Genomic DNA, 13524 nt, shown 5'->3' on the forward strand with positions numbered 1-13524 from the left:
GGCCTCCACACAGGGGCCTCCACACAGGGGCCTCCACACAGGGGCCTCCACACAGGCGGCCTCCACACAGGGGCCTCCACACAGGCGGCTCCACACAGGCGGCCTCCACACAGGCAGCTCCCTGCAGGCCTCCACACAGGGGCCTCCACACAGGCGGCTCCCTGCAGGCCTCCACACAGGCGGCTCCCTGCAGGCCTCCACAGAGGGTGCCGCCCTCGTCCTCCCTGACACTGATGCTCCACTGGCAGCAGCTGCAACCACCGAGTAGTCTGTAGGTGCTGAGTTCGCGGGCTGAGGTCCCCGACTACACATAGGGGAAGGTTGGCAGAGGCAGACAGGTCTCTGTGAGTTCCAGGACAGCCAGGGCTACACAGAGAAACCCTGTCTCAAATAAATAAATAAATAAATAAAATTAAAGTGTGAGGAAGATAAAAAGTGGGGGATAGGTAAATGAATTAGAAAAACTTCAGAATAATAAGATGATTTTTACTTGAACAGTGAAAAACATAAAATAAAACCTGAATTTTTGAAAAGAAAATGCTACAGAAAGGGCTTTGGCAAATCTGATGAGAGAGGGCCATCCAGTTACATTGGAAATGAGAGGGCCTGCCCACACACCGGGATCTAAGCACCGATATAGCACTCAAGAGTCTGTGATCCCTTTGAAAACATCGATTTCCATGTTTTGTTTATCCTTGGGGAGCTGAGTGCGGCATGTCTGTGTGTATGGCGTGTGTGTGTGTGTGTGTGTTTGTGTGTCTGTGCGTGTGCATGTAATGCACGCATTTTGAGGAAGCCAGAGGAGGATGGTAGTAGCTTCCTCTAAAGCTCCTGCCTTACTCTGGAGACAGGGTCTCCCACAGGGCCTGGACCTCAGCACTCCTCAGCTTGTGTCCAGCAACCCTGCAGCTGTCCTGCCCCCACTCCCTGGAGCAGCCATGTGCAGGTGAACACTGGGGATGCCAGCGTGCGTGCTCGCACATGTGAAGAGCAATCTTACCCTCAGTCACCTCCCAGCCCTGCCACGGTGGCCCTGAAATAAAACGTTGTTTTAAAATAATAAAAATAATCGAAAAGGCTGCTTAGCAAAAAAGATTTGTCAGAGGCAACAGTCTACTGCTCTCAAAGAATCTCCTGCTCGTTGCAAAGACTCCGAGTAATCCAAATGTTTTCATTTCTGAACACAGAATTTGTGGAAGTTCCCCGAAACCATTCTCATGAAGCTAACGTGTCCCTGACAAAGAAAAACAAAAACTCGTGTATTCACAGATGCAGGGCAGCAGGTGGAAAGTTTAAGTTAGCCTCCTTGCGGTCCCGAGCTTGATGCTGAGCACTAAATATATAAACAGCTGTAAACATCTGAAACAAAGCATTAGCAAGTCGAATAAAGCTACCGCCTATGATGACTAAGAAGAGCTTATGAGGGAAACTCAGGAACTGCCCCATATTAGAAAGCTCATGGATAAAATTCTTCCCAATAATGGATTTAAAAAAAAAAAACAAGACTCACTCAACCATCCAGACCGCTTCACACAGCGGCGAAGTCGGAAGCTTCTTGGATGGCTGTCCGAATTTTCAGTCCCATCCTTGAACCTGCTTACGACACTCCTATTAGGCAGCCTTGGACAAGCTGCTTAACTTAAATTTTATTTCTTTGTTTGTGTAATAATTATATTGCTATGGAAATTAAGTGATACCATCTTAGTAAAAACTTATATCCCAGAATCTGTTTCGTTTGTGGGTTTTTTGTTTGCTTGCCTGTTTGCTTTACTTTTGTTCTTCACCACAAGGACTACTGGGGGCTCCCTGGTCACCCGAGTGAGCGCCAGGAAGCTCCGGCTGCCTTCTCTCCCCCTGCCTCGCCTAGCCCGGCCCTCCCAGTGGCCGGGTCCCTGAGTTTAAACAGGGATGAAATGAAAAGCAGCCAGCGAGGACAAGCAGTGGCCGGTGATGGTGATGCTGTTCTGAAGACAGAAAAGCAAGGCTGGCTGAGTGCGGCCCTCGCGCGGAGCTCTGATTTCCCGAAGGGTGGGGAGGACGGAAAGGAAGAGGGCCAGGCAGGCTCGGCCTAGGGCGAGCTGCGCCCTGGAACGGGACGTCGACCGACCTACCTGTGACCATGAGCGCCACCACCTCGCTGCGCGCGGTCGCCCAGCCGTTGCCAGCCTCGCAGGAGTAGTTCCCAGAATGCCCCAGGGTCAGAGCGAGCTTTAGGGATGCTTTTCCTCCACGAGGTGCCCGCACGCTCCCCAGAGTGACATTTTCATGATAAAACCGGTACAGAACGGGAGGCGACGCTCTCTCGTCTTCACAGTGAAGCTCCACGACGTCGCCAACGAAGGGCAGCGCCCCGGGAACACCGATGGAGAGGAGGGGGCGCAGCGCTGGAACTGCCGGGGACGGCAGAGCATGAGAGGCGCGGCGCCCTGTTTGGCCGCTGCAGCCTCTGCGAAGGCCCCGCGGAGCGCACTGAGGCGCTCCGGAGAGCTCAGCCCCCTCCGGCCGGCGGGGCTGGTCGCCTCCTCCCGGTTCCCCCCGCGGGAGGTGCTGGGCGGAGCACTCACCTTCCACCGCGACGCTCACGGCCGGGCTCCGGGCCGCGCCGAAGCCGTTGTCCGCGGTGCAGTAGTAACCCCCGGCGTGGCTGTCCCTGACCGCGGGGAGCTCCAGCTCGGCTCTCTGCGCACGCTGACTCTTGCTGCCCACACTTCCCTCTGCGTCCTCCCGGTGCCAGGAGAACGTGATGAGCCCCGTGCCTTTAGCCACAGAGCAGACGAGGGCCAGCCTCTCTCCTTCCAGGGCCAGCACGCCCCCTGCGGCCCCCCAGCCCCGTGACGGCTGGGTCTCCATGGAGACTTGAGAGACAGGGACCCCTGGGTGAACAGAGACGATTGCAAATTAAAGGCCAGGCGGGGACAGCCGGGTCCGGTGCCGCCTGCTGGGAACTAGGCAGGTGAAGGTCGGGGCCTGAGCGTCCACCCTGCTCGCCTGCGCGGGTTTGCGGACCGCAGCAGACGCAGGGGCAGCGCGCGGGCCACTCTGCAATCCCGCTCAGGAACGATCTCATCCCCCACTCGCTGCGCTCTTCCCGACCCGCTCGCTCGCTCTCGTGACCACATCCCGCAGCGTCTGCAGTGGGAGAGGCTGGAATCTCATTAGCAAGGGAGTTTTCCCGACCTGAGGGACAGCCACCTTCTGCCCTTTAGTAGCGCAGGGTGAGTGAGTCAGTACCTCGAGCCCTAGTTCTTCTCATGGCAGCGCTCCCCTGAAGACTAGCTGCGCTGCGCTGGAGCAGGGTCCCGCACCAGGACTGTTCAGCACTGTTACTGCTCTCCTCAAGAGCTCGAGAGCACACACACTAGGCCGGAGCCGCACCTAAATTCCAGGTCTCTGCGCTGCTGCGGCTCCCTAGGCCAGTCTTTGAAGAGTTCTTTGCTCTGGGGAGAGTGATAGACCCACTTTATGGGCACACTCGTAAAGCCATTTCACAGGTCACTGTGAGGACAAAATGCTCTGAGCAGCATCTTGTGGCACATCTTCCTGTCTTCACTTCTGCAGATATTTGAAAAAGAGAGGGTACAGAACATCCCAACAGCTTCAGCTCACATATGGAATATAATAATTCAGTGTCTAAGGTAAAAGTTGGGGGCTGGAGAGATGGCTCAGAGGTTAAGAGCACTGGCTGCTCTTCCAAATGGTCCAGAGTCCAATTCCCAGCAACCACATGGTGGCTCGCAACCATCTATAATGAGATCTGGCGCCCTCTTCTGGAATACATGCAAATAGAACACTGTATACATAATAAATAAGTAAACCTTAAAAAAGAAAGACAACTTAAATTGTTGCTGTCATATAAAATATTATCTTTGCCTCCGTTTACCACCTCCCAATGGGGGGGGTCTTCAGAGACAGAATTACTTCATTGACCTTTTAGTTTGCTGAGTAGTTAACTGTTGTCGCCTTTCTGAAAGGGAGGGCAAAGTCACTGGAAAATTTCCCTACAGAAATTAGTGTTCAAGAATCCCAGCGAGCCATGGTGCCTTTCACCCTCAGGGATGAGGAGAAGCCTCGGGTCTGGCTGGTGACCCTGCTCTCCCTACCTCCCTCAGCCCATCAGCCCAGCCCAGCGATACCCACTCTCCACAGCCACATAGGTCCGGCGACTTTGCTTCGAGACACTGCGAGATGCTGTCATGGCTGCACACCAGTAATTTCCAGAGTCTTCTTTCCGTATCGCTGAGATTGTGAACTTTGATGAGCTCCAGCCAGACTGCAAAGTCTGGCCATCTTTGAAGAAGGAATAGTGTAACTGGGTTGTTGCCCTTTCTGAAGGGAGCGAGGTGTCGCAGGACAGGGTCACTGAACTGCCCTCTACCGGCTGCAGGGGGCTAGCTGTCAGCGCAGGTGCTGGAAACAGCTCTGGAGGGAAGATTGGATCCAAGGAGATCACTTGCCAGTAGTGGACTATAAGGTCCTAAAGAGCAAGACACATACACCCATACTCCAGGACAGACAGCCCACCACCGTTCACCCATCCCTGGTTAGTGTCATAGGCCCTGGACGATGGCTGTCCTACTCAGGCACCCTCCTTCCTAGACACAGCCACCTGAAGAATGACCTCCTACCTTGGACAGTGAGCCAGGTAGAACTGGTTTTTTCTGACACATCTATAAATAGGAACAGTTTCCTATCTGCCCTACAGAAGTAGGAGCCGCTGTCGCTGAGTCTTGCATTGGAAATGATGTAGCTGGAAGCGCTGCTGTATGTAGCTATGTGAGATCCATCCTTGAAGTACTTTAGTCTCTTGATGTTACCATTCTTTTCTCCTGTGCAGCTTACAGTCACCTGGTCGCCCTCATAAGCACGGTGTGGCATGCTGATGCTCAGCCAGTCTGCAAAGGAAGCAAGAGGCAGAGGGAGACATCACGGACCCCCCTCCATGCTGGGGAGCGGGGTGACAACACGGCCCCCCCCCCATGCTGGGCAGGGGGCTTTCTGTGTGTGTAGAAGCTGACAACCTGCAGCTACCTGGGACCCGCTAGCTCTGCTAACTTTCTGGCTCAGGAGAGTGAGTTCTACCTCACTGAATGACTTTTTTCCCCCAAACATGCTTTTTGTATGTCTGTTAACAGATTTTATGCTATTTTTTCCAGCTTCCAACAGCTGGACTAACTGTGGATTTAAAATGAGTCCACCTGCTGAGTGGGATGGCAAGGTCTGGAATTACAGCCATTCACGAAGCTGAGGCACGGAGGTCACAGAGCTACAGATTAGGGTTAGGGCCAGCTTGGGTGACTTGGGAAGACTGTCGCTCTCGGTAAACAGTAAACAGGGACAGGCGCAGGTGACTTAGTGACTCAGTACTTACCTAGCACTTGCAAGACCCTGGCTGAGCCTCAGCACGCCTCTTCCCTCCACTGGGAGATTCCACCTGTCTCTCTTTATGCCTATTGATGTGGCCTCAGATCCACTGTGGCAGCCAGGACTGACTCCCTGCGCTGCCTCAAGCCTTAGAAACACGATACACTCAAAGTCCTTCCCTTGCACGTCATTCTCCCTCGATGAAACCAAGCTCCGGAATCTACATTTGCAGGCTCTGGAGTCTACTAAAAACTCTTTCAGAGGCGTCTGCAAACCCTTGCCATGCTTGCCCCTGTAGGGTCCCCACAAAGAGGTGGAGCGTCTACTTGTTGAAGCCATTGCTTCTCCTATAGGACAGTGATCACCAGGAGCTAACGAACAGCTCAGATCTGCGACAGCAGGAGGAAACGAACAGAAAGGAGCTTATAGACTTGTTCGCATGCTGCTCTGGCAGCCTGCAGCTTCCTATGGAAAGATACAGTCTGCAAAAGAGCTAGAAATTCAACTTCAAATGCCAGTTTGGAGTCGCCGTGCATGGGAGGCAGCGTGGCGAACGTCTGCTGCTCTGATGGAAAGGCCAGGCCCTGCTCTGCACACCGGGCCTTCGCCACAGAGCACTGCTCCCCTCCAGTGTAAAACAAGATGCTGTCGAATGTGAGGGAGCAGAACGCAGGGGAAGATAAAATGCAAAAGTGATGTTGAGGCACCTGCCCAGCCTGTCCGAACTCCCAGGGGCCTGTCTCAGGAGGAGAAAGTTAGAGCGACACCTGGAAGGGTGTGGACGAAAAGCACCAAGCTCTTGCTAAAAAGCATAGATGGTAAAGAGGAGAATCTTTAACTAATATCCACCCACTCTTCCTTCCTCCTTCCCTTCTTCCTCCATTTTCTGGAAGATGCTGCAGATCAAACTCAGGACCTTGCATTTTCTACCCAGTCCAGAATGCTAGATCTGAACTAAATCCTCCGTTCACCTTCTTGCCCTTCAAAATGTTCTGCTTACATGTGTATTTTTCTTTGTTCACAATGTATAGTATACTATATATAGTAATCTTTATAACTATACTATGTTTGAGATGCTCACTCAGATGGTTTCAATAATGCAAAGCGACTGGCCAACCTCAAAGGTGCCTTCTGTGTAGCTTTTTCTGGCTTTGAAAGATAATGGAAGTAGATGGCAGGACACAAAGGCTGATAAAGAAAAAAGTGTTTAAGTCTTTTTCCTACATGGTGAGGCAGGATAATGTTTTCCCATGGACATTTTAGAAACAAAGTCAGCCTGATTAAAGAAATAGTTGAGAAGTAAGATTTATGAGGCCAAAATGAGAATGATCAAAGGGCAAGTAGAGAAAAAAAAAAAATTAACAGTTTCCCCTGAGACTGAAATAAATATTTAACTCCAAGACACTTGGGTTAATGGACTCAATTTCTGAGATTTTGGTTAGAGGTGTAATTTCTCAAAGTGGCTACAATTATGCATTTGTACACATTTTATCATAATTTCTGAAAGTTTACTGGATCCTGTGAGCTTTCTTTAGAGACCTCCCCACTTAGTAATTGCAAAACACTCCTGTTTAAAATTACAAACATAGGTAACAGGCATTACTTCCTCTTAGTATTGTAGAATGAGTGTGTTCTCAAAGGCTTAACCAAGGAAGGAAGTGTAATTTCCCAGGCTACCATGAAACTTAAGTGTTTTCTTAATTTCATTATATTAAAATTCCAATGAAAGACAAAGCACATTAGACATTGGGTTGTTTCGATCCTGATGGAGACCCCAGGGTGTTCTTGTCTTCTGCAGAGCACCTCCTGGCTCTCGCTGCCTCTCTTCTACAAATATATTTTCAATCACTGCTCTGGTGCACGTGAAAATGTTTCCCCAGTGACTACACAGGTGGATTTCCCTTTGCACCTATTCCCTTTCCTGTCTGAGGGGTCAGCAGCGAAGGGGAAGTAATTCACTGATTGCCTGGAGAGGTCCCGGGGATCTAAAGAAACGAAAAGACTTGCTTACCGGCTTGGACTCCAAGAGGAGCTGCAAGGGAACAGAGTCAGAGAGATTACACCAAGGTCATGCTCTCTAGAAGGCTATGCACCTGAGGACGCCCAAGGGGCTCCCTCTCTTCTTCTCTTCGTTCCTCCTCCCCTTCCCCTTTCTTCTTTCCTCCTTCATTTCTTCTCTCTTTTCTCTCCATCTTTCTTTCAGCCCTCCTTCTCTCACTCACAAATGACACTCTTGTGGAACCCAGGGTTCATTTTTATAATTCCAAGTAGTCCTTTTCCATTCCCAGAAGTTTGTCTATTGCAAGCAAATTTTCAAGAGCTTATTGTCTCTTCTTTTACCTTTTTAATTTAAATAGGTTTCTTTACCTTTTGTAAATCAAAATTAAAATTACATCATTTTCTCCCTTCCCTTTCCCCCTCCCCAAATTCTTTCTCAAATTTATGGCTTTAAATTGTGTGTGTGTATATATATATATATATATACACGTATATATGCACACACATATATGCAGATATACAGGTATGTATATATACACCTACACACACACACATGTATATATACAGGTATGTATGTATACACCTACACACACACACACACACACACACACACACACACACACACACACGTATATATACAGGTATGTATGTATACACCTAGAACTAATACAACCTGCTCAGTTCATATAACGTTACTTGTATTTATGTGATTTCTGGGCTGACCACTTAGTATTGCATAGCCGATTTGGGGGCTCCACCTTTAAATTGTCCAGACTATTTTGCTTAAGAGAAATTACCTACACGGGGCGACCTAGGTGACAAGAAGGGACACACACACACACACACCCGGGATGGGTCTGCGCAGAGTTCGTTGCCGTTGGTGCTCCTTCCTTCTGCATTCTACTGAGCCTGGGCTATGTGAGAGAGCCGTATTTACACGCACAGCCTATGATACCAGTGATGGCTAGCCAGGCTTGACGTCTATGTAATGCCTAAGTTTACGGAGCTAGGAGTTCAGCCAAAAGTGGTGAAGCTTGAAGTAGTCTGGGCCTTGTAAGATTTATGTGAGATGTACATGCATTCACTCTAACAGAAACCACCCTTGAAGCCCTTTTGATGAAAATTTACTGTTTTTCTAGAGATCAAACAAAAACAGTAAGAACACACACTCTCTCTCTCTCACTCACTCACACACACACACACACACACACACACACACACACACACACGTGCACACATTCCTTTTTCTAGGAACCTTGCTTTGCCCAGTTGCCACTTGTGCTGTATCTGCTAGTACTGGATCAGAAACAGAAACCCAGATTTGCACACCCACAGAGAGACAATGGTCAAGAAGAGTGCCTGTGGGTACCCTTACAGAGATAGCTCTTCCCTGCACCACCCCAGGCCCTCCTCAGCGCCCTACCTACCAAAGACGAGGAGCAGTGCCCACAGCAGCATGAGGCTAGAGGCAAGCAGTCCCCTCCCCAACAGGCTCAAGTCATGAGCGCAGCTGGACCTCAGTCTGGCACAGAGCACTGTAGCTCAGCAGGGATCTGAAGAGAAATAGAGAAAAGGAAGTGACAACGCCACCGATGGGTGCTGCAAAAGCGAATGTCCTTCCTCCTTATGGAGCTGCTCAGATATGTGTGGCCTGGTGTGAGAGGCCTTACTGTGTAGGATGCTCCCTTCTGCAGACATGCTTTCCACCACTCCTGACTTTACAGAGAGTCCCGGGTTCTGGGCCCACGGAGATTCAGATTGGGTTCTTGGTAGTTTTCGGGAAAATGAAAACCTCCTCTTAGTCCTCAGAGGCAGTCCCGAGTAAGCGGCGCCACTGGAGCGCCTGCCTGACTCCTCTCAGAGCTCAGTGCAGACCAGGCGGTGGAAAGATGGGAACACACCTCCGAAGGAGCGACAGGTTTGGCATGGTATTGTGGGCAGTATGCGTGTTCTAGCGCCTGGAAGGCACATTTCCTGCTCAGCACTTCCTGTTCAGGAGATGTTTTAGGCACAGTAGGAATTAAGAAACAGTAGGAGCACAGTATGGCTGCTTGAGGTTTTGTCTTTGAACTGCAGTGCAGAGGTCTACAGAGTCTTGACTCACGTAGAAGACATTCTTCTTACACTCCAAATAACGCGGAAGGGCAGAGGTGCAGGCCGGGTGCTGTCTAACTAGCTGCGCTGCTTAGTTTCATGGCAGCTGACAAGCTGCAGTCGTCTGGGAAGAAGGACTCTTGACTGAGAAAACGCTTTCACAGGAGTTGCCTGTAGGCGAGTTGGCCATGTACTTTCTTGGCTAATGATCAGCGTGGGTGGGCTGAGGTCCCTGGGAGCGGCCCTCCTCTGGGCAGGTAGGTCTGGGATGCAGAAGAAATCAGGCCGAGTTCGCCAGAGGGAGCACTTCTTCTCCAGCTCCCGATTTCATGTTCCTGCCCTGACTTCCCTTTGCAATAGACTGCTCCCTGGAAGTGCAGAAATAAACTCTTTCCTTCCCAGAGTGCTTTTGGTCATGGAGTTTTATGACAGCAATAGAAACTAGGGCACCAGCTACGCACACACCTGGGTGGGTGGTTGCCAGGATTTAGAGATGAGCCCAGACCTGATTCCCCCGATGGTACAGCCTACAGCTCCCTCTGCAGTCTTAATAAAACTCACCTGTACTATTGCTTCGCCTTCTCAGTCTGCAGAAAGTAATGGACTTTCTGCATTGTGCAAGCACAAAGGCTCTGATTTCAACTCTGGGCATTGATGGTGTGTAGAGATCACCAAGAAAGCTGAAGCCATTTTGAAATAGTGTCTGGCCAAGCACTGCTCCCAAGAATAGATTCCCAAGGCTTTATCTAAACTGACATTTCTTCATATTTGTGTATCTTTCTGCTGCCAGGGAGGGCAAATGGAAATGTCAGCGAGTTGTTCCTGCCTGGAAAAGTGTCTGAACTTCTCTCCCTTCCACTCTTGCTTACTCAGTCTCCTTCCTCTCTCTCTTCCTCCCTACCTCCTCCTCTCCTCTCTCTTCCTCTCTCCCCTTCCTTCCCCTCCACCCCTCCGATAAAAAACAGGACCTTAAAGATACAATCAGCCCCACACACAGCTCCAGTGTAATCCTCCAGCCTGCCAATCTGGACTCAGAAAATAAAAACACAACACGGCCAGCTCATGCAGAACAGAAGCTTGCCTCTATCAGGTGGCAAGACCATGGGCAGGCACACACATTGTGAGTTCGGGAAATGGACTCATGCGATAGATAAAGTGTTCGTTGTACAAGCCTGAGGACCTGAGTTCAGAACTCTAATGCCCACTTAAATGCCAGGTGTGCCAATGTGAGACTGTGACCCCAGAGCTGGGTGAGGGGAGTGGAGACAAGCCGATCTCCAGATCTTGCTGGAGATCTGTCTATCAACAAGTGAGTTCCAGTTCCGGTGAAAGATGCTATCTCAATGATGATGATGACGGTGGTAGTGATGGTGATGATGTGGAAAGTAAGACATCTAATGTAAAGCTCTGGCTTACAAATACATACATTCTCTCTCTCTCTCTCTCTCTCTCTCTCTCTCTCTGTCTGTCTCTCTCGTGCTCCAGGAAGCACAGTTTTATGTATTACAAATTAGATTATAATAATTTGACATGTCCTTTACATTCCAGCCTGATGGGGATCTATAAGAAGGCCAGAGAATTTAGGGTTTTAAGAATTAAGTAATAAGGTTCTCTTAGTGTCAAGTTTCATTCCTGAGTTTGGAGCCCAGTGAAGAGATTTTCAAAGCAAAGAAAGTGGCCAACTTGTAAAGAGCAGACTCTGAACCCAAAAAAGATTCCCTGGGCATCTGGGAAGAGTAAGCGAGGCTTCCCTCAGGCTAGACATGATTTTTAAATCGTTTGACAGTCTCACACATGCATACAGTGTCCGATCAGATCAAAGCTCTCTCCCTGCACTCCATTCCTGTCTCCACCACCCTGCCGTTTATTCAGGTCTCCATGGTCCGCGCCTGGCCTCGGGCCGAATCCTTGCGGAGACAGCTCTCCCTTTCCCAGTGGCTCCCTCGCTACAGGCAGGGACTGCACAACACCTCGACCTCGATGGGCATGATCTCATCTGCATGATCTTGCACAAGCTGTCACAACTTCTGTGAGCGACTACCCTGTCGTGCCCAGAAAACACCTCCTTTCCTGAGCCAACGATGCCTGGGGAAGAAACGCGGTGCAGATGTCCCCTTAGAGCTGAGCACCCTGTTGTATAGGTTAGTGCGGTGCGGTCACCTACTACTAAAAGAAACTTCTCTGAGGACGGTTAAGACACCCGCTGGTCCACTGATAAGTCTCGGGGAGTTGGTTAACACTGTTTCATTAATGAGATAATTTTAGATGTTCTCCCTTAGGGTCCATGACTTATCCAACCACACAGGCGAATAAAAAATTTGCTTTGGGACTCACAAATGTCCAGGCTGATGAGCTGATATGGTACTAAAACTTTACTGCCTGATGATGTTAATGAGTGTGTGCCAAGTATAGCATTTCATGGTTCGGGGAACTTGTCTGGGCATCAGAAACAGAAAAGGCAACTAGCGGCCACAGCTGTCTGAACCAATATGGAGTTTTGTGAACGTTCTTCGGGGCTCACGTATCCCAGACTTGGACATGAAGAAAAAAAGTGATGTTTAAGGCAGAAATACTCGAAGACTGCCCTGAGAAAGGCTCGCTGTCTTAGAGAGCGCCGGCAGGGGCGGTGCAGGAAGACATGCATTTTGGAACAATAGTCATGCTACTTTAGGATAGCTGCAGGAAAACTGGCAGCCTACGCCACAGGTCAGCAGAGAGGGAAGCCTCGACCGCCCCACAGTGGGCCAGCCGCTGCCACTCTCTCTTCAAGTGATGTGGTCAGAGGGAAAGGAGAACCATGAAGTTGGGCAGATAGGGAAGGAAGAACCGATCTGGGAGAAGCTGAAGGAAGGAGTGAATATGGTCAAAGCACAGTGCATTAAATTATCAGACTTAATAGAATATCTTAATAATTGGGTTCTTTTTTGTTATTACACTTTAAGAGTTTTTTTGTATATTCTGAATATTAATACTTTATCGCATATGTATTTGGCAATGGTATGTATTCATATGGTATTTGATTAATTTGATTTCATTTGATTAATTACATCTTTTGAGACACAGAAGTTTCATGTGTTTTATGCAGTTAAGTTTATTTTCATTTATTGCTTATGCTTCTGATATCAGAGCCAAAAAAATCATTGTCAAATATGTCAACATTAGCATTTTTAATTTTTAAAAATTTTTTAATAGTTTTAGATCTTTTATTTAAGCCATCAAACTATTTTGAGTTAATTGTAAAGATATTAAGACTTTCTTTTATATGTCTTCTAGCATCATTTTCAAACTCTTTTAGTTGAAGTAAAATTACATTACTTCTTTTTTCTCCTCCAAGCCCTCCCAACTCCCTCCCCCAAAACCCTCTTATGACCCCTCGGGTTGGTAGCCTCTTTTTCTTCAAGTGTATATATATACATATACATATATATATACATATACATATATATATACATATATACATACATACATACATACAGCTGCCGAAGCTCTTTTGTTATTTGTGTGTCTATGATTTCAAGGGTCACCACTGTGCTTTGGACAGCCAGTATGGGGGCTTTTCCACGGGAGAAGCTCACTCTTTCTGCAGAGGTCAGCAGCCGCCTACAGGTTTTGTGCGGGGTGGGACACCGTGAGAGTTCCTGCTGTGTGTTAACTCATCCGCTGCTCTCGCTGCTGCTCCTGTCCTGCTTATGCAGCCACTTCTAGGAGACACTTCCGCAGCATACTTCCTGGTATTTTGACTCTTGCAATCTTTCTAATCTAATCTTTTTGAAGATGTTCTCTGAGTCAGAGATGCAGGAGCTGCTTGGGTGTTGATCTCTGTGTTGGGGCCAACTGTGGTTTTCTTTGCTGGTCTATTTGTTGTAAAGAGAGGCTTCTTTGGTGACGGGTGGTAGTTACACTTGTGTGGGTGTGAGGATGAGGTTCAGAGTGTAGGAAGGAACTGTGCTGGCCTAGCGCAGCGGCAGTGGTACTTTTCTAAGGTCGATGACCTCAGTGCCCCTTGGAAGCTGGCTAGGTTTCCAGCGCCAGGCTTGCCTTCACTCCTGTTAGGGCCGCAAGTCCAGTTAG

General features: G+C 49.0%; 1 protein-coding gene across 2 annotated transcripts in view; it reads right to left on the reverse strand.

Annotated features, from left to right (window-relative positions):
• The window catches only part of LOC129668543 (Fc receptor-like protein 2), a gene marked incomplete in the record, with an annotated part of 45144 nt that overhangs the window by 6563 nt on the left and 25057 nt on the right, over positions 1–13524 (reverse strand). The window contains 6 exon segments of one of the 2 annotated variants that reach the window (XM_055596575.1): positions 2112–2390; positions 2565–2873; positions 4138–4419; positions 4626–4892; positions 7373–7393; positions 8787–8872. In XM_055596575.1, coding sequence (XP_055452550.1) covers positions 2112–2390; positions 2565–2873; positions 4138–4419; positions 4626–4892; positions 7373–7393; positions 8787–8817 — 1189 coding nt within the window. 2 annotated transcript variants of the gene reach the window in all.

This window comes from Psammomys obesus, unplaced genomic scaffold (assembly GCF_907164565.1).
Source record: "Psammomys obesus unplaced genomic scaffold, mPsaObe1.curated_primary_1811, whole genome shotgun sequence".
NCBI lineage: Eukaryota > Metazoa > Chordata > Mammalia > Rodentia > Muridae > Psammomys > Psammomys obesus.